The sequence below is a fragment of the Orcinus orca genome, chromosome 9 (assembly GCF_937001465.1).
Source record: "Orcinus orca chromosome 9, mOrcOrc1.1, whole genome shotgun sequence".
Lineage (NCBI taxonomy): Eukaryota > Metazoa > Chordata > Mammalia > Artiodactyla > Delphinidae > Orcinus > Orcinus orca.
The window spans coordinates 50,688,898-50,716,679 of NC_064567.1; the positions used below are offsets into that span (position 1 = coordinate 50,688,898).

Consider the following 27,782-nt stretch of genomic DNA (forward strand, 5'->3'; position numbering starts at 1 on the left):
ATTCTGCATCTTCCCTGCCCCCAAGAGATCTTTTCAATCACCTTATTTATTTTTTAAATTTTTATTAGAGTTGATTTACAATGTTGTGTTAGTTTCAGGTGTACAGCAAAGTGAATCAGTTGTACATATACATCTATCCTTTAGCCCAGACCCAAACTGAATCCCCTGCAAGACTGAGCACCTAAACATTACCTAAAGGGTCCTTCATTTCAGGCCTGGGCAAAGAAACATGCTTACCAGGAGGGCTGTCTCTGAATCTGCTGGTACAGGTTTGCTGTATCAGGGCTCAGTCACTGAGGCCAGCCGTCACTCAGGGTGGCTTGCTGCCAAACGCAATGGCGTTCTGTGGGGTTTGGTGCCCGCTTCCAGGCAGCACTTACCTTTGAAATTATCACCTAATTACATTAGTTTATTTAACAAGCCATTAAATAGATAAATGGCAAGTTGACCCTTCATTTATGGTTCTGTAAATTTATAGTCAATGCGTACCCTTGGGGCTATTTGCATTTGGGAAAGGAAACCAAAATCACAGGTCTTTTAAAATGCATGCTTTTAAATTGATCTCACAAGTAATGCACCTGAAGGCTTAAAGGCTGTACATTGTCTTTGAAGAGGAGTGATAACATCCCTCAAGCTCACAGCTTCCAAAACAGCCTGCTAGTGTCTTGAATTGATGATTTGCTTGTCTCACTGATCTAGTTCCTCTTTCAGTGATTTTCTGTTTTCCGTGTTTTATCCTGCTTTTCACAGAGTGTGAAAAGGAAAGGCTGACTTTCCCAGTATGGGAAAAGTCATTGTTGCCCTCAGGAAATAAGAGAGTGAGTGGAAATGGCCGCCCCAGAGCCTGAAAGCTCGACTCCAATGTCCTTTCCTTGGGTAGCTCACAGGCTTCTCAAACACTGTGGGAATGACAGTTCCCACACTGGGGTCAGCCCAGGGTGCTCTGTTTTTAGGCCCTCTTACTTTCTTTGCTTCCCTTCTGTTACCTTTTAGCTGCACAAATTACCCATCTTTGGTGTTCTAAAATCTACCTGGATTCTAAAATCTCCCCTCCTATCAAAAGTTACTCTCATATCCTATCAAGTCCTTCTATTTTAAATTTCTGAATCTGAACATTTACTATTATGAAGTATGAGTGCTTAGATTATTTTATGTTATTTTAGACTCCAAATGAAAGGCCAAGTGACTTTCGGGATAATATCCTACTAAATCTAAAGTCCATTTAAGAGACCAAACAAGCAAGAACTTGAAAGAAAACTCTAAAACAAGACTTTTGATTCTTTTAATTGCTCGTTTGCTGTATTCCATGTGCACTTAAATGCATTGTCTCACAAAATCCTAACCACAGCTCTATGAGGTAGGTGACGGTAGTTTCACTTTAGAGACAAGGAAACTAAAGCCCAGATCCGGGAAGATCCCACATGCTACGAAGCAACTAAGCCCGTGCTCCACAACTACTGAGCCTGCGCTCTAGAGCCTGTGAGCCACAACTACTGAGCCTGCGTGCCACGACTACTGAAGCCTGCGTGCCTAGAGCCCGTGCTCCACAGCAACAGAAGCCACCGCAATGAGAGGCCCACGCACCTCAACGAAGAGTAGACCCCGCTCGCTGCAACTAGAGAAAGCCCATGGGCAGCAACAAAGACCCAACGCAGCCAAAAAAATTAAAATAAATAAATAAATAAATAAATCTTTCCATTGCACACTAAAATGAATCACTAATGAATGAAATTCAAACTGAAAAATATTGATTTAAATGTTTAACAAATGGCTAGAGTAGGGAGGACTTCCTAAATGTGGAAGCAATAGAAAAAATTACAAAAGAAATGTTGACTAGATTTGGATTTTTTTTTTTTTTTTTTGCGGTATGCGGGCCTCTCACTGTTGTGGCCTCTCCCGTTGCAGAGCACAGGCTTAGGACACGCAGGCTCAGCGGCTATGGCTCACGGGTGCAGCCACTCCGCGGCATGTGGGATCTTCCCGGACCGGGGCACGAACCCGTGTCCCCTGCATCGGCAGGCGGACTCTCAACCACTGCACCACCAGGGAAGCCCTGCCTTAAACATTTTTAATAATTACTTCTGAGAACTGATTATAAGAAATAATGACATACGAGCAAAGACACATTTGCAAACGTGTTCACCATCTTTACAAATTTGGAAACACCCTTAATTTCCAATAAATGACATGGTTACTCTGTGACACACATATATAGTAAATCTATCAAGTAAAGTTCATTGTCTCAGAGAAATTTTAGCAGCCTAGGGAGAAGTTCACAATATAATGTTAAGTGAATGTGGCAGACTAAATAAAGACTATGTACAGTGTGATCCCAGTTTTTCAAACTAAAAAAAAATCTATATACAAATATTTTAATACAAAAAATACACTGACAGGTTAATAGGGGCCACATCTGGGTGATGGATTTTAAGTGATATTTATGTTATTTACATCTTTCTGTATTTTCTATTTTGAGCACGTACTACCTTTATCCTCAGAACAAGTGTTAATTTAATTTTATTTTTTTAAACATCTTTACTGGAGTATAACTGCTTTGCAATGGTGTGTTAGTTTCTGCTTTATAACAAAGTGAATCAGCTATACATATACATATATCCCCATATCTCTTCCCTCTTGCGTCTCCCTCCCACCCTCCCTATCCCACCCCTCTAGGTGGTCACAAAGCTGATCTCCCTGTCCTATGTGGCTGCTTCCTACTAGCTATCTATTTTACATTTGGTAAATATGTGTATTTATGTGTATATATGTCCATGTCACTGAAGTTATGGTGCAATGTTGTTTGGAGGAAATTTATAAAATTAGATAGATAGATGACAACTATTTCAAAACAAAGCAAAGCTATATGTATAAAAAGGATTGGAGAGAAATGTATCAAAATGCCTATAGTGGTTGATTTAGTGTGATGGGATTATGCGTGTTCCCTTCCCTCCTTTTTCTCTATCTTTTTGTAATGTAAAAAAAGATAAACAACCACTTATACCTTACAAACTTGAGGGGATATGATTAAATTGAACTGACTAGATTAATATTTTAATACATGAGGTCCTGGGCTGTGCAGGACACTGGGCTGAGGGCTGGAGGCTCCTGCAGTCCTGTTGAGTTTTCGGTGACTATCAATAGGAAGTTGCTGGAGTAATGGAACAGCAGAAAGGGCTGGGGCCAGGCGTGCTGTTTTCACTGTTGATCAGGCAAGAAATCCTCCTGACCCATCAGCCTAGGAAGAAGAAATACAGAAAGAACCAGAGTGACTATTAATAAATTAATGAGGAGAACAAGTAAATAAATCATTAGAGTCTTATGTGGCAGTGACACAGCAAAGACACAGGACTGTTCTGTTGTTTCAGTGAACATTAAGGGAGCTCAGTTATTCATTACCACGTCTCCTCTTTTGAGGAGAGAGACCTTTCCTTTAAAGGTGACAGATGTGATGCTTATTTATAGATCCTAAGTGATCTTGTTTGTTAGCATGGAGAAGAAGCCTGCTTTTCAAAAGGCTGTAGGGATATTAAAATGGGTAGGATCTTTCAATGAATACCTTGTCTAGAAGAGAAAGGGATACAATGTGTTCCTGAAGTAAACATTCCATAAAGAGACCATTTGACCTTTATTAATTATGAACATCTGCTGGGGCCCTCCTGTTAGAGCATCTCCATTTTATGAGGCTGAGGAGTGTGTCCTGAACTCATAAAACTTCTGGGAAAGACATAATATGCGTTAACTTTTGTTTCCCAAATTATTCTGCGACTCATTTATCAAATACATAAGGATATATAAGCAGCTCCTTTATCAGCCCCGTGAGAAATATGAACTGTCAGGAAGTTCAGGTGACAGTCTTCTCTGATTCAAAGGAATCAAATCATGTCGTCCTCAGTATGTTCTCATTCCTCAAGGTCTAGTTAGGCATCACCTCTTCTGTGAAGCCCTCCCCAACCAAAGTCCCCCTAATAGAATCAACCTCTCCTTCCTGTCCGCTTCTGTAGCGCTTTCTGTTCCATAGTCTTGGGCTCATGTGTGTTGGATGCGTCCTCTACACCACTTACTCGGGCCAAAAACCTTGTCTTATTCGTCATCGTATCCCGCCATGACAGGCACAATGCAGTTGCTCAATTTCTTGAGTTAAATTGCATTTTCACTTGCAAATAGCATACAAAAGATATTCCCAAAGTATTTAGGTCCTTTCCAGAGGAAAAGTCCAGACTCAGTGACTCAAGGGATGGAGGGCCAGCAAGAGGAGAAAATCCCTGTATTCTGTTGTGTTGTTTGCAGAGAGGGTGGGAAGGGGATTGGGGACTTCCTTCCCTTGCAGCCAGTGTGGTTGGAGAGAGACAGACAAAGAGAATTTATCTCATTCATCCATGAATAATGAATGATCTACCACCAGGGGCACTTCTGGACCGAAACACACTGTTTATTTGTCAAGGGACGCCTCATGAGCAGCACACTGGCCTCTGCGAGAGAATTGAGGCAGAAGAAAGCTGTGTTGCTCTGAACCAGCCATGCAAGGACATGCATTGAGTACAATTCAGAGGAAATTTTAGGATGAAAAGAAACATCCTGCAGTGGTAGAGAATAAGAGGATATGATTCAGAGAGTGTTGGAATTTTTCCCGTCTTAAGTGGAATAAAAACTGACCTGCACAGTCTTTTTTTGCTTTGAGGTTTGTTGTGTGTGCCTGAGCTGTGATAGTGCCTGTAAACAAGGTGCCCATTTGGGGGAGACCTAGGCTTTTCACCGTGTTTTGTGTGAGGTTTGCTTCTCCTCAACTTTGAACCTGCCCTCTGTTTTGAGCCGCTTGTTTGCCTGGGCCTGTGACCGTGTGTATTGTGCAGCAAAATCAGTTGTTTATTTTGCTTCTCTTGAGACTGTTTCTAAATATATGCATTTTTGGTTTTGTGTTTCAAATAGGAAAACTCCAGAGATGACAATCGAACTCTGGTCCATCAGCTTTCCAACGAAAGCAGGCTCTCCATCACTGACTCTCTTTCAGAGTTTTTTGATGCACAGGAAGTTCTGTTGTCTCCAAGCTCTTCAGAAAATGAGGTTTGACCACTGTTTTCAGTTAGGTGCCTCCAAAATCTCTTTTGCTGCTTTACCTGTTCAGTAAATACCCATATTTAGAAACACTAAACTCAATGGCTCCTTTTTATCATTACATTCTGAGGATCTTCTTATAACTCATACCTCAAAAAGCATAAACAGATACAAGATCTTCGGGAACAAAAATTATGAAAGTAGGTGTTGGGCACATCCTGGTTTCTGTTACTTGATTTGTTATACCTCTTTTCAATTGTAGGTTAATGATTTTGACTATTAGCTGTTTGATAACGTATTATTTCCACTACAGGGTCAGAAGTTAGCACCTTGTATATTTTCTCCTCATTGAATTTGCTCTATAGTAATTTATAATTATGGTTATTATAGTTATTATAATATGGTTGTTATAATTAATTTATAATTATGTTCTGAGTGTGAGTACTGATCATTTTACCCCTTCGGTATAGAAGTTCTAATATTTTTTATCTATTAATTTCCATAGAAGATACTTTTATTCACAAATAGTTACAAGACAATTTGTAACTCTTTCAAGTCAAATGCTAACAAATTCTGAAAATGCAGTCAGAATTAATAAGAGTTTTTATAATAACTAAAATCTGGGGTTTACATGTGTTTTCCTTGTGAGAATGAATCCAGAATGTATAAGAATTTTAATAACATATTTTCTGTGAGCATCCCCTAGGCAGACTGGTGTATGGGCCTTTATGAAAACAGCATCCAAAATCATTTCTATAGGTTTATAATGTGTGGTCTAAAATATTTGATCATTTGAAGTAAAGGCTTTATGAAATCTGGCTTGTCTACTCTAATGTATATTATTTCTTCTTTCCCATAGATGTCTGAAGATGATTCATATGTCAGTGACATAAGTGACAACCTTTCCTTAGATAATCTCAGTAATGATTTAGATAATGAGAGACAGACTTTGGGTAAGATTTAAATTGTTTGATCTCTGAGTGTTTGGATCTTTACAGAATACTAGTAAACATGCATAGGGTACCTGCTGCAAACAGAGAACTTAGCAAGTTCTGCATCAGAAACTTAAGACATGGTCCCCACCCTCAAAGTTTTATAATCTAGGTGGGACATGGCACTCACATGTGAAAAATTTATTCATTCAAATACATTTGTTGGCTAGTGCAAATTTCTATTTTATAAAGTAAGGTTATACCAATTATCATATAAATATCAAAAATTAATACTACAGATGTTCCTTATTTGGTTCAATATTCTCTCTGCAAACATATTAGAATATAGCTTTTATCGTTTAGGTTTCTAGTGGTTTTCATAGTTTAGGAATTCAATAGCACTTATATTGTAAAAGGTCTGATCTAAGCGGTAATTTAGCTTCCGATTCTTCAAGATAACACATTTGAGAGTTAACAAACTGCTCCCCCTGTGGGGGTAGGGCTTAAGGTACCCTGAGATGTCCCTTTATTACTGGTTGATCCCAAGACTGAAAATGATGCCCAGGAAATGTTAGTTGGAACCGTGGCGGGTACCTGGAATGTCTGCTATCTCCAAACAGCTCGGATTTAGGAGTTCAGTAAGCAGACTGAAGCCTGTTTAGGAAGGTGACCTATCCTTGAGAAGAATCTGCCCATTGGACAGGTCTCTATATGAGTCCTGCAGCATCAAATACTCCCAGTCTTGGTACTCAGCATGCCTGGGGTCTCTAGATTTATCTATGCCAGAACACCACATATTTTCATATCTACATGGAAGACAAGGACCATGTCAGTTCCTTTTTGATGTATCAGTGCTTGCCAGCTCAGTACGTATGTGAAATACGATGATGATGAGTTGTTATCTGAATGTCAAAAAGCCTCGGCAGGTAAATTTACTGTTCTCTGAAAGAATATCCTTTCAGCGTCACACCTGCTAGAAGTCAGAAGCTCATTATGCTCTGTATCTTCCTTGAATTGTTTCTGGAGAGATTAATCCTTTGGTGGGAAAGTCTGAGAACCAGTGATTTAAAGGCAAAGACCAGTAATATAGGAGCACGTTCATGCGCTGCTTGTTTTCGTAGAAAAATAAGGAGGCGAATTGAAAGAGAAATGAGGAGGCATCACTTATTCCCTTGGCAAACAACACACACACACACACACACACACACACACACACACACACACAATGGGAACTCTCATTGTGGATGAGGAAGACGAACAAATGCTGAAGTCCTCCTTCTGTTTGAGGCCTTAGGGAGGGGGCCAAGAGGAACAGAGGTATAGAGGTTCAGAGGTCGAAGTTGGGAACAGAGGACTTGCCCCCGAACCTAAGACCACAGCTGTGCTGAGTTGACACCAGCCAGGAGAAGCATATAAGAGGTGAAGGCTGTCTCTGTCTTATTCCACAGCCATTTCGCTAGATTACTGACCAGCATTTTCTTAGCTTGAACAAACACTGGGCCAAACCTAGCTTTCTTCTTCGGCAGTATTTGGAAGATTAGATTTCTGCACATCAGTACTCTACTGAAAAGACTGTATGTAGAAATAAACCTTGCATCTTAGGACACAGTATTGCCTACAGAAGGAAATAGGATTTATCCAGGTCTTGATAAATTACCACACTAGAACTTCTTTGAGCCCTTAGTAAATGGTAGGTATTTAGAATGTTTCCTATTAATTTACCCCCCCACCCAAATCAGTAGGCACATAATAGGATCTGTCACTGTGATGGGTGCTGTGTGGAGGTTCAGTGGTTAGGAATATAGATTCAGGGACCAGATTTCCTCGGTTAACTCCAGCCCTGCCACTCACTGGTTATGTGTTCTAGGGCAAGTTACTTAATTTCTCTGTGCCTCAGTTTCTTCCTCTGTAAAATGGGGATCATAATTCTGTTTATCTCAAGAGGTTGTTGCAAGGGATAAGTGAGATAATATACGTAAAATTCTTGAAAGGCTGTCACAGAGTAAAAGCTAGGTATGTATTAGCCATTAGTAGTAGTAGTAGTATAGTATTGTTTCAAAATTTAGTGTAATCAAAGAAAGTATTTTGAGATTACATGGAATGCTGTTTTTAAAGACTGTCATCATTTGCAGCTATTTACTTGAGTTTTGCCCGTGTTGAGCAATTAAAACAAATTCAGAATTTAATTGGTTGCTTAGATGAACATGAGACTTCAAAGTATGACCTCACTTTCATATTCTCCTGTTCATCAAAGCAGCCTCGTTATTCAGAGTGATCGGCTCTATAATAAAATACCACTTTCTCATATGTTGATGTCATGCAAAAGATTTCATTTGAAAATAGGCTATGTTGGGGTGGGAAAAGAATTCCAGAGCATGAGGTAATGGAAGTTGTCACAAAGGAAAAGATTGATAGGTGTAAAAACCTAAGATGTAAATGTTTCATTCATTAAAAAACTGCATAGACCAAATGTAAAGATAAATGTCAAATGGGGATTAACTTGTAAAACAAATACAAAAACAAAAGATTATGTCTTAATATATCAATAGGAAAGCGGACAATTCAGAAAAGAAGAAATGTTCATGAAAGCTTTCCAGACCACACTAGGAATTTTTTTAATGTAGGTTAAAACAAGGAGATAGCGCTGTCCACCTGACGATTTGCCAAGAATTCAGAATGAATGCTGATAAGCCTGGAATGGTCTCAGAACATGGACACTGGTATATGCTTGCTGATAAATGGGAAACTGATACAGCCTTTTTGAAGAGCAGTATGATCATATGAATCAGTATATGATTCCCACTTCTTTATATTCTAAGAAAATAATCAGATATAATTAAATATCTAAGAATAGGAATATTCACTACTTTTTTTTAGCAAAACATTGAAACAAATCTAAAAGTCCAACAACAGATGAAAAATTCAATAAATTATAGTTTATCCATAGCATGGAATTGTTTTACAGTCATTAAAAATGATATTTTAGAAGAATTTTAAATAGCATGGAAAAATATTTATGTTAACTGATTAAGCAAAACATTCAACTATACAAACATTGTCAGCTATATGGAGAAAACACTAAATGAAAATACTCCAAAATATAAATGGCTACTATTTCTGGGTAGTGGGTTATTGGATGACTTTTGTTTCCTTTATAATTTTCCTATAATATAAACACAATTGTTTTACCAGAATTGGAAACGATTTTTTTTAAAGACTTTAAAAGTTTTTATCAGAACTTGAAGTGCTTTTAAAAAGAGTTTAAAAGTAACCGCTCTGGGCATAGCAATCCAGTTTCCAGTTTTATTCTAAGTGCATATAAGCTATGAGGAACTAGCCTTTGATTAGGAGTATGAAGACCTCCCCATGAATAAAGTCCACGAGTTTTAGTGCTTATAATTTTGTGTACTTCATTTAGCTGCTCAGAATTCTTTTTATTTCCTGACTTCAGCCATAATCTGGATAACTGAGATTAATAGTATCATGGCGTACTTGCTCAGTAAGGTGGATTTTTTTTCCGTTTTAAAATAAAATGAAAATCCTTATAAGGCAACCAGACTTATTTCCCTTTCAGAGCCTGTTCTCCAAAATGTAGGGGAAGTCAAGTCCAAAAGAAGAACGTGCTTGCCGGCCCCGTGCCCCAAGTCCGGTAACGTCAGCTTGTGGAACATCCTGAGAACGAACATCGGGAAGGACCTGTCTAAGGTGGCCATGCCGGTGGAACTCAATGAGCCCCTCAACACGCTGCAGAGGCTGTGTGAGGAGCTGGAGTACAGCGAGCTCCTGGACAAGGCTGCCCAGACGCCCAGTGCCCTGGAGAGGATGGTGAGCACCGCAGGCGTGGTGGCCACTCCCAGGGCCCCGCAGAGCCAAGACGGGCACAGCCAGGGCTCCTGTCCCTCCGGTTCCCATCTGGATTGCCCGTCAGATGGGTTCATTTCCCAGCCACCTCCGCTTCCCCTCCGCCTGGCTGTTTTCAGTCACCTGGTCAGGGATTGCCACTGGGCGCGGCTTCCCTGTGACAGCTGCGGCCTGGGGCTAGTTCTGCTGTGTGGTTTCGGGCTTCCTCTTTCTCTAGAACCTTCCATGGGATTGTTCTGATATTGCCTGGCTGGAAGACATGTCTTGAGGGCTGTCTGAGTATTTATTTTTACTACCCTGAGCGGATAGAACTTAATTTTTGGAGCTGGTTGTTTTGTTTTGTTTTGTTTCATCCAGGGTAAATTTCCCTTGAGAACGTTTTTGTTTATTTTTGGAATTGTCCTATTGGCTCCTAAATTTTTAGAAAATATCATTCACTCACAGGTTTCACATCAGAAAGATTCTTCTCCCCCCCACACACTTCTTTTTTTTTGAATTAATTTTTATCAGAGTATAGTTGATCCCACACACACACTTCTTATTTTATAGAATACGTTTTTTTAAAAGAACCTCATCCTAGAAAGATTAACCTTCTGTTCTGTACTCTATCGATTCTAATCAAGTGATGGGGCTTCTGATGAAGGGGTCTCCAAGTATTTCTCATCCTTCCACTGTCTTGTGGGGATGGGGTTAGGGGTACCTTAGTGGCAAGACTGTGGCCAAATCAGCCCTTTCTGTGACTGTGGCTATTTGTTCTTCAAAACTTAGTGTCTCTTCCTCCTTTTGCCTCCTGGTATGTTACCTGCTCAACAGAAAGGTCATTGTTTGTGTGGGATGCTGGGACATGAGTGTCTTCCGCCAAATGCAGCATCTCTGCCCTAGGCATTTGCTGATTGGCTAAGTGGGACAGCACGCCCCCAGCCTCAGGGAGGGACCCAGCTATATACATCACCTCTCACTGTTGGAGGCCATTGTTTTCTAAATTGTACACATTCTGCAGTTTAAACCCTCATTGAAACTTCAATTTCTTCAGTGATTTGAGGATTAAGGGAAAATCTTAACTACTGGTTGAAAGAGACATCCCTGTCTCATCCCATAGTGTCTCCTGGGACTTCTCCCATCAAAGAGATTTTCTTTCTTGATACTAATGATAATCAGAGTAGGAGAGAAAAACAAGCTGTTTATTTTTTGTCTTCTTTGTTACTCTTCCCCAGAGAATTTCTGTGAACAAAGGGAGGCAATTAGCTGCCAAGGCAAGTGTTAAAAGTTATCATTCGTGGACAGTGCTTTTCTTTAAAGAAAATGATTGGCTCTGAAGATGAAAGCATCCTTAAAAGGTGTTTCATTCTCGTAGCAATTTAGAGACCCTCCGGATGTCAGCTGATTGAGTGGTGTCATTGACGTTGAGAAGAAGTTTGAGGAAAGGCACCAGTACATTAGGAAGGGAAAGTTCAGGAAAGAATTGAGGACGAACCTAGCCCATGGATTGTGTTTACTGCTCTGAGTATGAAGGTCAGCTCTACCCCTGCAGAGATTCTCTCTCATATGGTCAGCCCACAAGGAGGATGCTTCGTTCTGCCTGCTCCCTCCCTCCTCTCTCCCCCTACATCATGAATGATACCAGATTCTTTTATAAATGCGTTATATGTTAAATTGTGAAGGTGATTCAGGGTTGATTCAGCATTCCATGTAGACGTGTGACCTTGCTGTTTATCAGGTAACAGACATCTGAGGAAGCAGAGAGAGGAACAGACACCCAGGTTTCAAGAACAGACAGAATTGAGCACAGCAAATTGATTTTTATAAGCTCTCCAGCTGCTCTAGAGTGTTCTGTACACTTTAGTGTGAGGTGGTAAGGTGGGACCAGTTTTCAAAAGGCTGTTGAAAGTTATGTGACTGGTGAACATTTAAGAAAGGCACATAGCTTTTTTTTTTCCAATATAAGAAACTTCATGAAATGAGCTGAGAAGAGGAAATATTGAGATTATTATTCTGTACTAGAAAGGAAAATTTGCTATTGCTACTTAGGTTTAATTTTTTGCCCCTTGCCCCTCAAAAGACCAAAAAGGATAGAGACACACCTCAGAGATATTGCGAATTTGGTTCCAGACCACTGCGATAAAGCAAATATTGCAATAAAGTGGGTCACATGATTTTTTTGGTTTCCCAGTGCATATAAAAGTTATGTTTACACTATACTATAGTCTATTAAGTGTACAATAGCATTATATCTAAAAGAAACAAGGTATACACCTTAACTTAAAAAATACTTTATTGGGCTTCCCTGGTGGTGCAGTGGCTGAGAGTCCACCTGCCGATGCAGGGGGCGCGGGTTCGTGCCCCGGTCCGGGAAGATCCCACATGCCGCGGAGCGGCTGGGCCCGTGAGCCATGGCCGCTGAGCCTGTGCATCCGGAACCTGTGCTCCGCAACGGGAGAGGCCACAACAGTGAGAGGCCCGCGTACCGCAAAAAAAAATACTTCATTGCTAAAAAATGCTAACCATCAATGCACCAGAGCCTTCATTGAGTGGTGGTAGTAACGTCACTGATCACAGATCACCATAACAAGTATAATAATAATGAAAAAGTTTGAAATAATGTGAGAAGTATCAAAATGGGACACAGAGACATGAAGTGAGCAAATGCTTTTGGAAAAATGGTGCCAATAGACTTACTTGATGCAAGGTTGCCACAAACCTTCAATTTATAAAAAACGAAGTTTCTACAAAGCACAATGAAGTAAAGCACAATAAAACGAGGTGTGCCTGAACTGTGGCTCTTTGCTGCCCTGAAAGGGGAGCTGTGGAAAGTGCTGAGACCCTCACAGCCACAGCCATTAAAGGATTTTCCTCATTTCATGTTCACCTATAGTTTTCCTTCCTTTTCCTCTTTGAGTTTTCATTTTTCCTCCCAGAAAAGCAGAACTTCTTAAAAGGCACTGTGCTCTGTCCCAGGCGCAGGAAATGACTCCCAAAGATTTTCTTTGGTCAAAATGAGGGGTTTTTTTGGTTTCTATAATATCAGATTGTGAATGATTAAACTTAGGATGCTTATTCCTGAATTTATTTTTTATATTGGAGTAGAGTTGATAAACAACGTTGTGTTAGTTTCAGGTGTGCAGCAAAGTGATTCCAGTTATACATATAATACATGTATCAATTCTTTTTTAAGTTCTTTTCCCATTTAGGTTACTACAGAGTATTGAGCGGAGTTCCCTGTGGCTTATTCCTGAATTTTGAGGGAAGTTTAGCTTTTTTAATACTCTTCGTCCCTCTCCTCCTCAAAAGCCTTAGCACGACCTCAGGATTCTCAGACAGTGGCTGGTTTAGAGGGACTGACTCACCATCTTGAAAGGCATCTTGCAGGCATCAGACCAAATGGACAATCTGAAAAGGTCTGGTCCACTTGTGCCTGGGCCAAAATGAACACTATTTAAACCTACAACTTGAAACCAAAGTCGGTTTGGGTGTCTTTAAACCAGGGACAAATCTTTGGCTTTTCGAGATAAATTGTAAAGAGAGAAAGAAAGGTTTTATTTTGTTCATGTCTTTGTTCGTAAAAATAAATTTCTTGGTGATGCAGAAATAACCAGGTTCTCTCCGCTCTCGCTAGGTGTACGTGGCAGCCTTCGCCGTGTCCGCATATGCATCTAGCTACTTCCGCGCTGGGAGCAAGCCATTTAATCCAGTTCTTGGAGAAACATATGAGTGTATTCGTGAGGACAAGGGCTTCCAGTTTTTTTCAGAACAGGTGGGTATACACCCTTTTTGTTTGTTGGGAGAAGTTGCTTATGCCTCCCATTAAACGTGCTTTTGAAATATTTACATTCCACCTTTCACTGGCTTCAAAGCAACTGAGATAATTACAGTGCCTTTACACATAAAGAGAGGGATCAGTTTCCTTCTACTGAAACCTCTCCGCCACCGATGAGCATAAATACGCTAGCCAGGCTGAGGCTTGTTTGGCCATATGCATCGTCAGAGCCCTTCCTGTTGAAAGTTGTAGTGAAGAGGGACTTTTTTTTTTAAATTTAATTTTATTTATTTTTTTATACAGCAGGTTGTTATTAGTCATCAGTTTTATACACATCAGCGTATACATGTTAATCCCAATCACCCGCCCAATTCAGCACACCACCATCCCCACCCCCTGCCGCTCTCCCCCCTGCTTTCCCCCCTTGGTGTCCATACGTTTGTTGTATAGATCTGTCTCTCAGTTTCTGCCCTGCAGACCGGTTCATCTATACCATTTTTCTAGGTTCCACATATACACGCTAATATACGATATTTGCTTTTCTCTTTCTAACTTACTTCACTCTGTATGACAGTCTCTAGATCCATCCACATCTCAACAAATGACCCAATTTCATTCCTTTTTATGGCTGAGTAATATTCCATTGTATATATGTACCACATCTTCTTTATTCATTCCACTGTCAGTGGGCATTTATGTTGCTTCCATGACGTGGCTATTGTAAATAGTGCTGCAATGAACATTGGGGTGCATGTGTCTTTTTGAATTATGGTTTTCTCAGGGTATATGCCCAGTAGTGGGATTGCTGGGTCATATGGTAGTTCTATTTTTAGTTTTTTAAGGAACCTCCATACTGTTCTCCATAGTGGCTGTATCAATTTACATTCCCACCAACAGTGCAAGAGGGTTCCCTTTTCTCCACACCCTCTCCAGCATTTGTTGTTTGTACATTTTCTGATGATGCCCATTCTAACTGGTGTGAGGTGATACCTCATTGTAGTTTTGATTTGCATTTCTCTAATAATTAGTGATGTTGAGCAGCTTTTCATGTGCTTCTCGGCCATCTGTATGTCTTCTTTGGAGAAATGTCTATTTAGGTCTTCTGCCCATTTTTGGATTGGTTGTTTGTTCTTTTGATATTGAGCTGCATGAGTTGCCTGTATGTTTTGGAGATTAATCCTTTGTCCGTCAATTCATTTGCAAATATTTCCTCCCCTTCTGAGGGTTGTCTTTTCGTCTTGTTTATGGTTTCCTTTGCTGTGCAAAAGCTTTTAAGTTTCATTAGGTCCCATTTGTTTATTTTTGTTTTTATTTCCATTACTCTAGGAGGTGGATCAAAAAAGATTTTGCTGTGATTTATGTCAAAGAGTGTTCTTCCTAAGTTTTCCTCTAAGAGTTTTATAGTGTCCAGTCTTACATTTAGGTCTCTAATCAATTTTGAGTTTATTTTTGTGTATGGTGTTAGGAAGTGTTCTAATTTCATTCTTTTACATGTAGCTGTCCAGTTTTCCCATCACCACTTATTGAAAAGACTGTCTTTTCTCTATTGTATATCCTTGCCTCCTTTGTCATAGATTAGTTGGCCATAGGTGCGTGGGTTTATCTCTGGGCTTTCTATCTTGTTCCATTGATCTATATTTCTGTTTTTTGCCAGTACCATATTGTCTTGATTACTGTAGCTTTGTAGTATAGTCAGAAGTCAGGGAATCTGATTCCTCCAGCTCCGTTTTTCTTTCTCAAGACTGCTTTGGCTATTCGGGGTCTTTTGTGCCTCCATACAAATTTTAAGATTTTTTGTTCTAGTTCTGTAAAAACTGCCATTGGTAATTTGTTAGGGATTGCATTGAATCTGTAGATTGCTTTATGTAGTTTAGGCATTTTCATAATATTGATTCTTCCAATCCAAGAACATGGTGTATCTCTCCATCTGTTGGTATCATCTTTAATTTCTTTCATCAGTGTCTTACAGTTTTCTGCATACTGGTCCTTTGTCTCCCTAGGTAGGTTTATTCCTAGGTATTTTATTCTTTTTGTTGCAATGATAAATGGGAGTGTTTCCTTAATTTCTCTTTCAGATTTTTCATTATTAGTATATAGCAATGCAAGAGATGTCTGTGCATTAATTTTATATCCTGCAACTTTACCAAATTCATTAATTAGCTCTAGTAGTTTTCTGGTGGCATCTTTAGGATTCTCTATGTATAGTATATCATGTCATCTGCAAACAGTGACAGTTTTACTCTTTCTTTTCCAATTTGTATTCCTTTTATTTCTTTTTCTTCTGTGATTGCCGTGGCTAGGACTTCCAAAACTACGTTGAATAATAGTGGCGGGAGTGGACATCCTTGTCTTGTTCCTGATCTTAGAGGAAATGCTTTCAGTTTTTCACCATTGAGAATGATTTTTGCTGTGGGTTTGTTGTATATGGCCTTTATTATGTTGAGGTAGGTTCCCTCTATGCCCACTTTCTGGAGAGTTTTTATCATAAATGGATGTTAAATTTTGTCAAAAGCCTTTTCTGCATCTATTGAGATGATCATATGGTTTTTCTTCTTCAATTTGTTGATATGGTGTATCACATTGATTGATTTGTGTATATTGTAGAATCCTTGCATCCCTGGGATAAATCCCCCTTGATCATAGTGTATGATCCTTTTGATGTGTTGTTGGATTCTGTTTGCTAGTATTTTGCTGAGGATTTTTACATCTATATTCATCAGTGATATTGGTCTGTAATTTTCTTTTTTTGTAGTAGCTTCGTATGGTTCTGGTATCAGGGTGATGGTGGCCTCATAGAATGAGTTTGGGAGTGTTCCTTCCTCTGCAATTTTTTGGAAGAGCTTGAGAAGGATGGGTGTTAGCGCTACTCTGAATGTTTGATAGAATTCACCTGTGAAGCCATCTGGTCCTGGACTTTTGTTTGTTGGAAGATTTTTAATCACACTTTCAATTTCATTACTTGTGATTGGTCTGTTCATATTTTCTGTTTCTTCCTGGTTCAGTCTTGGAAGGTTATACCTTTCTAAGAATTTGTCCATTTCTTCAGGTTGTCCATTTTATTGGCATAGAGTTGCTTGTAGTCGTCTCTTAGGCTGCTTTGTATTTCAGTGGTGTCTGTTATAACTTCTCCTTTTTCATTTCTAATTCTATTGATTTGAGTCCTCTTCCTCTTTTTCTTGATGAGTCTGGCTAATGGTTTATCAATTTTGTTTATCTTCTCAAAGAGCCAGCTTTTAGTTTTATTGATCTTTGCTATTGTTTTCTTTGTTTCTATTTCATTTATTTCTGCTCTGATCTTTATGATTTCTTTTCTTCTGCTAACTTTGGGTTTTGTTTGTTCTTCTTTCTATAGTTCTTTTAGGTGTAAGGTTAGATTGTTTACTTGAGATTTTTCTTGTTTCCTGAGGTAGGCTTGTATAGCTATAAACTTCCCTCTTAGAACTGCTTTTGCTGCATCCCATAGGTTTTGGATCGTCATGGTTTCCTTGTCATTTGTCTCTAGGTATTTTTTTATTTCCTCCTTGATTTCTTCAGTGATCTCTTGGTTATTTAGTAACGTATTGTTTAGCCTCCATGTGTTTGTGTTTTTTACGTTTTTTCCCCTGTAATTGATTTCTAATCTAATAATGTTGTGGTTAGAAAAGATGCTTGATATGATTTCAATTTTCTTAAATTTACTGAGGCTTGATGTGTGACCCAAGATATGATCAGTCCTGGAGAATGTTCCATGCGCACTTGAGAAGAAAGTGTAATCTGCTGTTTTTGGATGGAATGTCCTATAAATGTCAATTAAATCTATCTGGTCTGTTGTGTCATTTAAAGCTTGTATTTCCTTATTAATTTTCTGTTTGGTTGATCTGTCGATTGGTGTTAAGTCCCCCACTATTATTGTGTTACTGTCGATTTCCTCTTTTATAGCGGGTAGCAGTTGCCTTATGTATTGAGGTGCTCCTATGTTGGGTGCATGTATATTTATAATTTTTATATCTTCTTCTTGGATTGATCCCTTGATCATTATATAGTGTCCTTCCTTGTCTCTTGTAACATTCTTTATTTTAAAGTCTATTTTGTCTGATATGAGTATTGCTACTCCAGCTTTATTTTGATTTCCATTGGCATGGAATATCTTTTTCCATCCCCTCACTTTCAGTCTCTTGTAGTCAGCATATATATGGGTCTTGTTTTTGTATCCATTCAGCAAGCCTGTGTCTTTTGGTTGGAGCATTTAATCCATTCGTATTTAAGGTAATTATTTATATGTATGTTACTATGACCATTTTCTTAATTGTTTTGGGTTTGTTTTTGTAGGTCCTTTTCTTCTCTTGTGTTTCCCACTTAGAGAAGTTCCTTTAGCGTTTGTTGTAGAGCTGGTTTCGTGGTGCTGAATTCTCTTAGCTTTTGATTATCTGTAAAGCTTTTGATTTCTCCATCGAATCTGAATGAGATCCTTGCTGGGTAGAGTAATCTTGGTTGTAGGTTCTTCCCTTTCATCACTTTAAGTATATCATGCCACTCCCTTCTGTCTTGTATAGTTTCTGCTGAGAAATCAGCTGTTAACCTTATGGGAGTTCCCTTGTATGTTTTTTGTCATTTTTCCCTTGCTGCTTTCAATAATTTTTCTTTGTCTTTAATTTTTGCCAGTTTGATTACCATGTGTCTCAGTGTGCTTCTCCTTGGATTTCTCCTGTATGGGACTCTCTGCCCTTCCTGGAGTTGGGTTGCTATTTCCTTTCCCATGTTAGGGAAGTTTTTGACTATAATCCTTTCAAGTATTTTCTCGGGTCCTTTCTGTCTCTCTTCTCCTTCTGGGACCCCTATAATGCGAATGTTGTTGCATTTAATATTCTCCCAGAGGTCTCTTAGGCTGTCTTCATTTCTTTTCATTCTTTTTTCTCTATTCCGTTCTGCAGCAGTGAATTCCACCATTCTGTCTTCTAGGTCACATATTCGTTCTTCTGCCTCGGTTATTCTGCTATTGATTCCTTCTAGTGTATTTTTCATTTCACTTATTGTATTGTTTATGTCTGTTTGTTTGTTCTTTAATTCTTCTAGGTCTTTGTTAAACATTTCTTGCATCTTCTCAATCTTGGCCTCCCTTCTTTTTCCGAGGTCCTGGATCATCTTCACTATCATTACTCTGAATTCTTTTTCTGGGAGGTTACCTATGTCCACTTCATTTAGTTGTTTTTCTGGGGTTTTATGTTGTTCCTTCATCTGGTACATAGCCCTCTGCCTTTTCATCTTGTCTATCTTTCTGTGAATGTGGGTTTTTTTTCCCCACAGGCTGCAGGATTGTATTTCTTCTTGCTTCTGCTGTCTGCCCTCTGATCGATGAGGCTATCTAAGAGGCTTGTGCAAGTTTCCTCATGGGAGGGACTGGTAGTGGGTATAGCTGGCTGTTGCTCTGGTGGGCAGAGCTTAGTAAACCTTTAATTAGCTTGACTGCTGATGGGTGGGGCTGGGTTCCCTCCCTGTTGGTTGTTTGGCCTGAGGCGACCCCAAACTGGAGCCTACCCGAGCGAGCTCTTTGGTGAGGCTAATGGGGGACTCTGGGAGGGCTCATGCCAAGGAGTACTTCCAAGAACTTCTGTTGCCAGTGTTCTTGTCCTCACAGTGGGACAGAGCCACCCCCCACCTCTGCAGGAGACCCTCCAACACTAGCAGGTAGGTCTGGTTCAGTCTCCCCTGGGATCGCTGCTCCTTCCCCTGGGTCCCGATGCATACACTACTTTGTGTGTGCCCTCCAAGAGTGGAGTCTCTGTTTCCCCCAGTCCTGTTGAAGTCCTGCAGTCAAATCCCACTTGCCTTCAAAGTCTGATTCTCTAGGAATTCCTCCTCCTGTTGCCCGATCCCCAGGTTGGGAAGCCTGACGTGGGGCTCAGAGCCTTCACTCCAGTGGGTGGACTTCTGTGGTATAAGTGTGTGGGGATGGACTTTTAAAGCACGAAGCATTTGCCCAACTGCAACTTAGAGATTGGAAGTGTGCACCCTAGCTTGCTGAATCATCCTTTTAGAGCAGAAGCACCCCCTTCAGAAGGGGCAGCACCAAATAAACACATTATTCTTGATTTTAATTTAAGAGGAATCCTTCATTCGTGTATTTTTTCATTCCATCCATAAATATTTCTCGAGACTATACCACCTGCCTGTCACTGTTCCAGGTGCTGGGATACTGCAGTGGGTGGGAACTGGGGGCAGACAAGAACGCCTGTCCCTTATGCAGTGGATGGACATACCTTATGCTTACGCAGCTTGAGTTCCCTAAGGAGGTTCCACAAGACCCTTCCCGCCTGAGTTAACAGAGAATAATATTCAAGAACAGTATCTATGGAGTCAGCCAGCCTAGATTCAAATCTCAGCTCTCCCTTTCACTAGCACTTAGAGCACTTATACTTGAAGTATAAAGTGTTACATGAAGGTTTGTTGTCGTCATTGACGTTATGACAGCATGGTTTGCCATAGTGGAATGTTGGGGACATCGAAAACCTCTGTCAGTAAGGAATTGTTTAGCTAAAATAGAGTGCATCCTGCCTGAAAATAAAGAGCATTTCTCTCCCATCTGGTTAAGGCAGCACCTAAGTGTGTCTACCCTCTGTATATCCCTAAATGTCAGCCTGGGAACATGAAACATCATTGATATATTTCACCCCTCTCAATTCTTAGAAAACTGAGGAAAAAGGGATGGGTTGCTAAAACATTATTTTCCTTCTGTTATCTTGCTGCCTTGTTCATCAGTGGACTGGTATTATGGGAGTAGGAAGGGGCGGGTTGTGTGGCTGAGAGACTTATGAAGATGGTGGTTGTCTTAACTGTGAATTACGAGCACCGTTCTCTGAAACTCAAAGGAAAATGACTATACAATAATCCCAAAGCACATTTTCAATCGCTTTCCAGTTAGCAGCTAAAACGAGAAATTAAACACTGATATTGGGGCGGTAGGGGGTTAAATCAGTAGTTAAAGGGTAAGATAATCTGATTCAAATTCAACTGGGTTATTTAAATACTAAATCTAAAATGGAATGTGAATAAATGAAAATATAATTTGGTTACCATGGTATTACATGCACTCATGTGAAAAAACAAAGGCCGAAAATAGCTCCAAACTACAGCAGACAATCAGGACAGGAAGAATAGGTAGAAGAAAAGAGTAGTAACGTGAGCTTGTTGTAAAGCTGAGCTTCAATCCCACTAGCCCTTGATGGGGCAGGGCTGATTCAGGATCTGCACGTGCTTCCACTGTGGTGGCAGGGAGAGAGAAAGCAGAGCTCCTGGGCACATGTGCACAGAGACAGAAAGAGCATTACATAAGTTAGTCTTTAGTTCCGTGAAACGGATCCTAAGGAAATAAGCAAGAAAGGGATCTGGCCGTTGTTAGTAGCATAGGGCGTGCTGGGTGTCATATGGACCTGCTTTAAAATCTTAACCCCGCCACTTTGTGTGTGGCCTTGTATAAGCTACTTAAACTTTCTGAAACTCAGTTGTTTATCTGTAAAATAGGAATGATCATGCTTAGCTCATAGGTTGCAGGAAGGGTAAGGGAAATAACACATTGATATATAAAGCACATTCAGTACCTGGTTATTGCTCTTATATTTAGAGGCAACTTTTAAAATGCTTTTTAATATACAGTGTTAAGAACACTTAGAGGAGTGTTGAAATAAGATGTGCTATATCTACTGTACTGATTCAGGTGGTTTGAAGGTGGCATAATGTCACTGGTGAGTCTCTGACACAAAGCAAGCCATGAGGCACCCAGGAGTCCTCACAGCTGGCTTCACCATGGGGATACCAACAGTCCTGATCGTGAGGGAACCACTTCATCTGTCTTGAATTTAGCCTTATGGGCTAGATAGTTGATTCTTTAAATATACCTGAGAATGGACGAGCCTCTCAGGGACAGAATCACACTAGCTAAGGTTATAAGAGACACATGTAAACCAGAATGCTACTCTATGCCTTTAGCATGAAAAATAGACCTGCCGTGGGGACCAGATGGCTTTGGTCAGCCTGACCAGTGATGCTTTCCCCATAGACTACTTAGGAAGACAGAATTGTAGTCATCAGGTAAGTGTACAGTGAGAAGGAGAGGTGGCTATTTAATTCAGTGTGGCAGGCTGTCCACTGCCGCAGAAGTGAAAAGGGTTTTGACCAGGGCCCTCCTTTCCCAGCCAGCAGGAGAAACATCAATTCAGCCTCCCCCATTCCCTCCCTCGCCCCTGTTGGTTATGCTGACCTGGCGACCCGTTGTGCATGAAGGCTTTCTAATTTACCACATCTAAAGAGAGTGCCAGAGCATTTATTCTGTTTCATGCTGGTACCTGCCAGTCTGGCTCCTTCTGCTTCTGACCCAGGAGATGTTCTGTTACGGAGACAGAGTGACTGTACCCTTGTCTATTAGGTGTAGGTGATGGACTTCCGCTTTCAGAGTTTGGGGCTTCTTTGCTTTCTTGTATCTCTCTACAATAAGTAGAGCTTGCTGAATGACTAATATAATAAACTGAACAGGACCCCGAATTAAGATTTGGGGGTTGAATTTTATTCTAAGGAGGACATTGATGGAAATCATATCTCCAGGTGAAAGGACCTGGAAAGAAGCAAAGCTAACTCAGCTTTTCTACTGAGTTTTCTAGACAGCAGAGTCGGGTGATTTGGAAAGTGATGTCTATCCCTTTCCTCCAAGCCCTTAGGTTTTGTGGTTTGTGGTTTTGGTGGGTATGGGGATGTTTGGAGTCGTCGGTGATTAAGGAAGTTGAAGTAAGTACTACTGCGCAGAGTTCAGCTATGTGGAAGCTTGCCCCCTTTACCTTGTATCTCATGCAGAAGACCCAAAAATGCAGGAGCAAAATGACTCGTGCAGTCAGAAACGAGAGAAAGCATTTGCTCTTCAAGTTTTCCTCCTATCAGTTAACTAGTATTATGCTTGCAGGGTGCTTTTTGCTTTTCAAACTTGTGCAGGACCTTATTTGATCTTCACAATACCCCTGTGTGGCAAGTGGGGTGAGGATCAGTTACAGGTGAGGAAACCGACGCCTAGGCCCATCGGCACCTTCCAGTGGCCCTCAGCTGCACCCTCTGTTTCTATTCCAGCATCCTCTCTCCCTCACCTTTTTTTTGGTGTCTCTTGTGTGGGTTTAGTGCTCAGAGCTGCCGGAGTCACCAGCTGCCGATGTGAAAACAGCCTTTTGTACACTGTTCAGACTATGGGGTTTTGCCTCTCATTGTCACATAAACCTTTCATCCTCCAAACTCACATAGGGCTTTGTTCTCAACTCCCGTTGTGGGCTGGGCAGTGGCCTTTGTGAACAAGGAATATTCAGGAATCAATCATAAACATTCCCGTCATATGTGCTAACCTCTGACTGTTCCACCTTCTCAGGGGAGGAGTTTCCTTTTTTTCCAAGGGAATCCAGAAGGAACGGACTTCCTTTGCCTTGTCAGGGACCGAGGATCCTGCTGGCAGGATTCTTGGTTCTCGGGCAGCCTGGGTTGGAGCTTCATCAGGGACTGGACGCGTCAGAAAACTCATTTCAGTTTGCTTTGCTTCTCTGTTTTGTACCTTTGGGAACAAAAGTACAGAAGTTGGTGTCTATAAAGGATAAGCAGTTAAGCTATTGTCTAAAAGTGGCTTTTCCTAATTACCTGGAACTTCAGTTGTCAGGTCACTGCTCAAGCCATCGTCACCATTTACCCACCCAGCCACTACTGTTGAGTTTCTGGCAGCAAAGCTGAGCAAAGTTATTGGGTTACTAAAATGTAAGAGATTCAATTGAAGTCTTTTATCTTTTGCTTCATGGGTTCAGCCCTTCTTCCTTTTCTGTTACTCATCAGAACTCTGAACATTCTTGGCTGGATTTAAAAATACCCTACTTATCACTCCCCCACCCCCACCCCGTTGCACACCCACATCACCCGTCTGAATAGTTCTTTCATCTACTAGTAGGTAGGGTTATTTACTTCTGATTAAAGTGGCAGCTTGTTTAAAGACATTATCAGGGGAAATTCAAGCTGTTCAAATAAAATAAGCAATAAGTCAACTGTAAGGTGACTAAACCAGTGCTTCTGCATTTCTAGGTCAAGTCATTACTTAAGGTAGTTTTTGGTTTTTGGTTTTTTGTTTTTTTTAAGAAACCATGTATTTATCGAATAAGTGCTTAACTCTGAACTTAGGGGAAGAGAAAATAATTGGCAACTGTATTTTCCCCAAAATCAGGCCAGTATCCTTGGCATCCTCCTTAATAGCTTTCTCTTATAATCCACGTCCTATTCATCAGCAAATCCTAGGATCTTCCTTCCAAAACCAGCCATTTTCACTGCCACCCCACTGGTGCTGGCCACCAAGCCCAAGCCATCGGCATCAATGACTGGGCTTGTTGCGATAGACTCATCAACTGGTCTCTTGTTTCCATAGCCAATTCTGCACTCAGCAGCCAGAGTGATTGCTCTCACGATTTCCCCAGTCACTTGGGATCAAATCCCAAGTCCTGGCTATGGCCCACAAAGCCCTGCGATATGCCACCCCCAGATATCATGACTCCTTCCACTTTGACTCATTTAGCTTTAGCCATGCTGGCCTTTTTTTTTTTTTTTTTTTTTTTGCCGTACACGGGCCTCTCACTGCTGTGGCCTCTCCCGTTGAGGAGCAGAGGCTCCGGATGCACAGGCTCAGCGCCCATGGCTCACGGGCCCAGCTGCTCCGCGGCATGTGGGATCCTCCCGGACCGGGGCACGAACCCGTGTCCCCTGCATCGGCAGGCGGACTCTCAACCACTGCGCCACCAGGGAAGCCCCATGCTGGCCTTTTTGCTTCTCCTAAAACATATCAGGCATTTGTCAGCCCTGGGTAGTGGCTGTGTCCTCTGATCTAGACATACTTCCGCCAGCTATCCATGTGGTTAACTGCCTTATTTCTCTTAGCCTCAGAGGTTTCTATCACAGAGTCCTGCCCCAACCACCCTGTCTGATATGATACTTCCACTGACCATCTGCCATCCTCCATCCTCATCCTTGCTTTATTCTCCTTTACTACTGACAGATTATGTGCTTATTTGTTTAACAGTCTGTCTCACCTACTTCTGCACTAAAATGTAAACTCCAGGAGGGTAAAGATTTTTGTTTCTTTTGTTTCTCATTGTATCCACAGTGACTAAGACACATCACAAGCAATCAGCAAATGTTTGATGAATGCCTTGGTCCCCTCCGTGGGTGATTGTTGACCTGCCACTTGTTCTCTTTTCCACGAGCAGGGCTTCATGGTTAGAGACGCGTCCAGAACTAGGAGGACTCTATAGTTATGCCTCTGGAGAGCTGCAGAATTGATGTATTTAAGGGTTTATTTTTCTAAATCTGAAGAAGAAAAACCTACAAAATACACACATATTGAATGCACTCTTGACCCATATTCTCCTCTCCTTACCACCCACCTCATATAAAGTGCATTCTCAAAGCATCTATCACAAATGATTAGGTCAGGGTGAAGAAAGACCTCAGATACACAAATAAATTACAAGAATTCTTAACTACCATGGGAACTCATTGACTCTGGGATTGTAGAAAAAAGATACATATAAATATTTGCACAATAAAAACCATGTAAACTAATTTCCTGAATGTTTGAGAATCCTTACCAGTCAGAAATTGCTCTTATTTGATTGGAATGGAGAGGAAGTGATGGAGAGAGATACTAAAAAACTAGTCTAAAGTGGCTTTAGCTAGCAGACTAACAGACAGCGTCTACTGCGGGGCTGAATCAGTTCAGACTCAAAATCTAGTGCCTTTCTATGCCTGGGTTACAATGTAATGAGAAGAGAAACTCAACCAAATCCCGTACTAGCAAACACAGGTTCGATTGTGCACATTGTTCTCTATTCCGGTAGATTTTAGAGAGATTACCATCAACAAAGATTAAATGATTAACTGTGTATTACCCCCTTTCCATGGGTATTAAAATTAATCAAAGACTTAACAGAATCTTCTCCAGTTGGCTGGCATCCACTGCCGCCTCTGATGTTAGGATTCAAAGAAAACAGATGTTAGAATGATAGCATTTTGAAGCCAGAGGGATTCTCAGACCTCATTCTACAAAGAAATAAATGAGAGAGAGGTTGGAAAGGTCAGACTCAGAAGATTCCTTCTCCAAGTATCCATGAGATGGGACCTTAATGGTGTGCCGAGGCTCTGGGGAGGGACCAGAGCCCAACTTTGAGAGCAGTCATTGAGGAGCAGCTGAGGCATCGCAGGAAACAGCATTGGATTTGAAGTCTGAGGACCTGGGTTTAAAACACTACCCTCATCACTGATTAACTGTGTAACACTGGGCAGGCTCTTCACTGGAAAGAACCCGTTTCCTAATTTATAAAATAAGGGTAATGAAGACACAAGGTGACCGTGAGAGCTAAGTGGAAATACCACTCATGACACAAAGTTAAAATTTAATCTCTGCTTACTCCATACCAGCATATGATCCTGGCACTTTCCATGTGTTATCTTTTTGGGTTTGCAAAGTCAGTGGTACTAGCGCTATTTTGCAGATGAGGTAATTGGGGCCCAGAGGGTTTTAAAACACACTCAAGGTCATACAGCCAGTAGATGATATTGCAGTTAGGTTCTAGATCTGTGGGACTTCAGAAGCTCTCCCTCACTCTCTGAAACTCATGCAGCACATGGCAGAGGCTTCAGAAATGTTTCATGAATAAATAACCTGTTGTGAGGAAATATATCAAAGAAAAATAAGGCATCAATTTAATTTCCCTGGAAAGCTTTGTAAACTTCTGAAAAGCCATGTGCACCAAATAAATCACTCCCAAAGGCCTTTTTAAGCCAGAAAGAAATAAGCCAAATCACTGATATTTCAATGTTGAGATTAATGCATTCAGAAAACAGCCCTTGGACCCCATCTAAAGGCACTTTGCTAAGCATTGATTCATTAATCTGACACAATCATTTTAAAAGGTCAAATTAAAAAAAAAAAAAAAAAAGGTCGAATTAGGGCTTCCCTGGTGGCGCAGTGGTTGAGAGTCCGCCTGCTGATGCAGGGACACGGGTTCGTGCCCCGGTCCGGGAAGATGGCCGCTGGGCCTGCGCGTCCGGAGCCTGTGCTCCGCAACGGGAGAGGCCACAGCAGTGAGAGGCCCGCGTAACGCAAAGAAAAAAAAAGGTCAAATTAGCATTTTATGGGACATATGTATACTTTATGGTATGATAGGCTTGCTTTTATAATTCATATGGACAGTATATTTATCCTTGTATTATGGGATTTTAAATTATTACAGAAGAGTTTATAGTTTTTATATATTGTATTTTGCTTTGATGTTTATATTTAGCCAGACTTATAAAATGCCAAATTCTTGATAAAGGCTGTGATCTTTACATTTTTTACTATATAATTTCTGTGGGAATGAATATGATCTACTTTATAATAATCTACTTTAAAATATGCCTACATTGTGGGACAGGGGAACATTCCATAGCTCCTCTCCCCTCCACTCGGGGGTGGATAGGGCAGGTAGAGTGAAGAAGTGAGGGGTTGGTGTTGTCTTGCCCTAGTTTAGTTTTATATGATCCTGAGGCTTAAAAGTTAACTCCGCTGTTTTTGTTGAGAGCTAGTGGGAAAAGAAGGGAAAACAGGGGTGTAGCGGTTTGTGATATAAAGTATCTTCAGGGGGTTGGACTGAAAAAGAAGAAGATGAAGGAAAGCAGAGAGTTGCATTTTAGGAGTGAGGTTTCTAAGTCAGTGTTTGAGCTGAAAAGCACATAGGCACGGGGAGGGGGCTCACATTCTCAAGAGGCCTCTGAGAATTAAGACCATCAAGGGACAGTAAATGTGCACCTCCCACCTCATATTGGATCTGGGATTTATGTTCATCAAGACCTGAAAGATGCCTGCCCTGTTGACATCTTTGTCCCTACTTTTCTCCGAGCCAGGCTGGTACCATTGCACTCCCATCAGTTGAACGTGTGTGTGGTGTCAATCACGATGATCCTGTCCCTGCCGTTCTCCACCTGGAGGAGGGCCACAGAAGTGGTTCTTAAACTGTGTTCCGTGTTCACTGCAGTCCAGGGTCCAGAGCAAGGCGAGTGGTTGTGGATTGGTCATCCCCACTTCCTGCCACACCTGTTCACCTCAAGCCGGGTTCTGAGTATGCTGAGTTCTTGATAAGATATGTTTGAAAACAGGGTGTGGCTGC

At 40.9% G+C, this 27,782-nt stretch overlaps 1 protein-coding gene across 6 annotated transcripts in view; it reads left to right on the forward strand.

Annotated features, from left to right (window-relative positions):
* The window catches only part of OSBPL3 (oxysterol binding protein like 3), a 206,296-nt gene that overhangs the window by 156,835 nt on the left and 21,679 nt on the right, over positions 1-27,782 (forward strand). For all 6 annotated transcript variants that reach the window (XM_004265641.3, XM_033420562.2, XM_033420561.2 and 3 more), the window contains 4 exons: positions 4,927-5,061; positions 5,912-6,005; positions 9,559-9,809; positions 13,459-13,596. In XM_004265641.3, the coding sequence (XP_004265689.1) occupies positions 4,927-5,061; positions 5,912-6,005; positions 9,559-9,809; positions 13,459-13,596 (618 nt within the window). The remainder of the gene's footprint in view (positions 1-4,926; positions 5,062-5,911; positions 6,006-9,558; positions 9,810-13,458; positions 13,597-27,782) is intronic.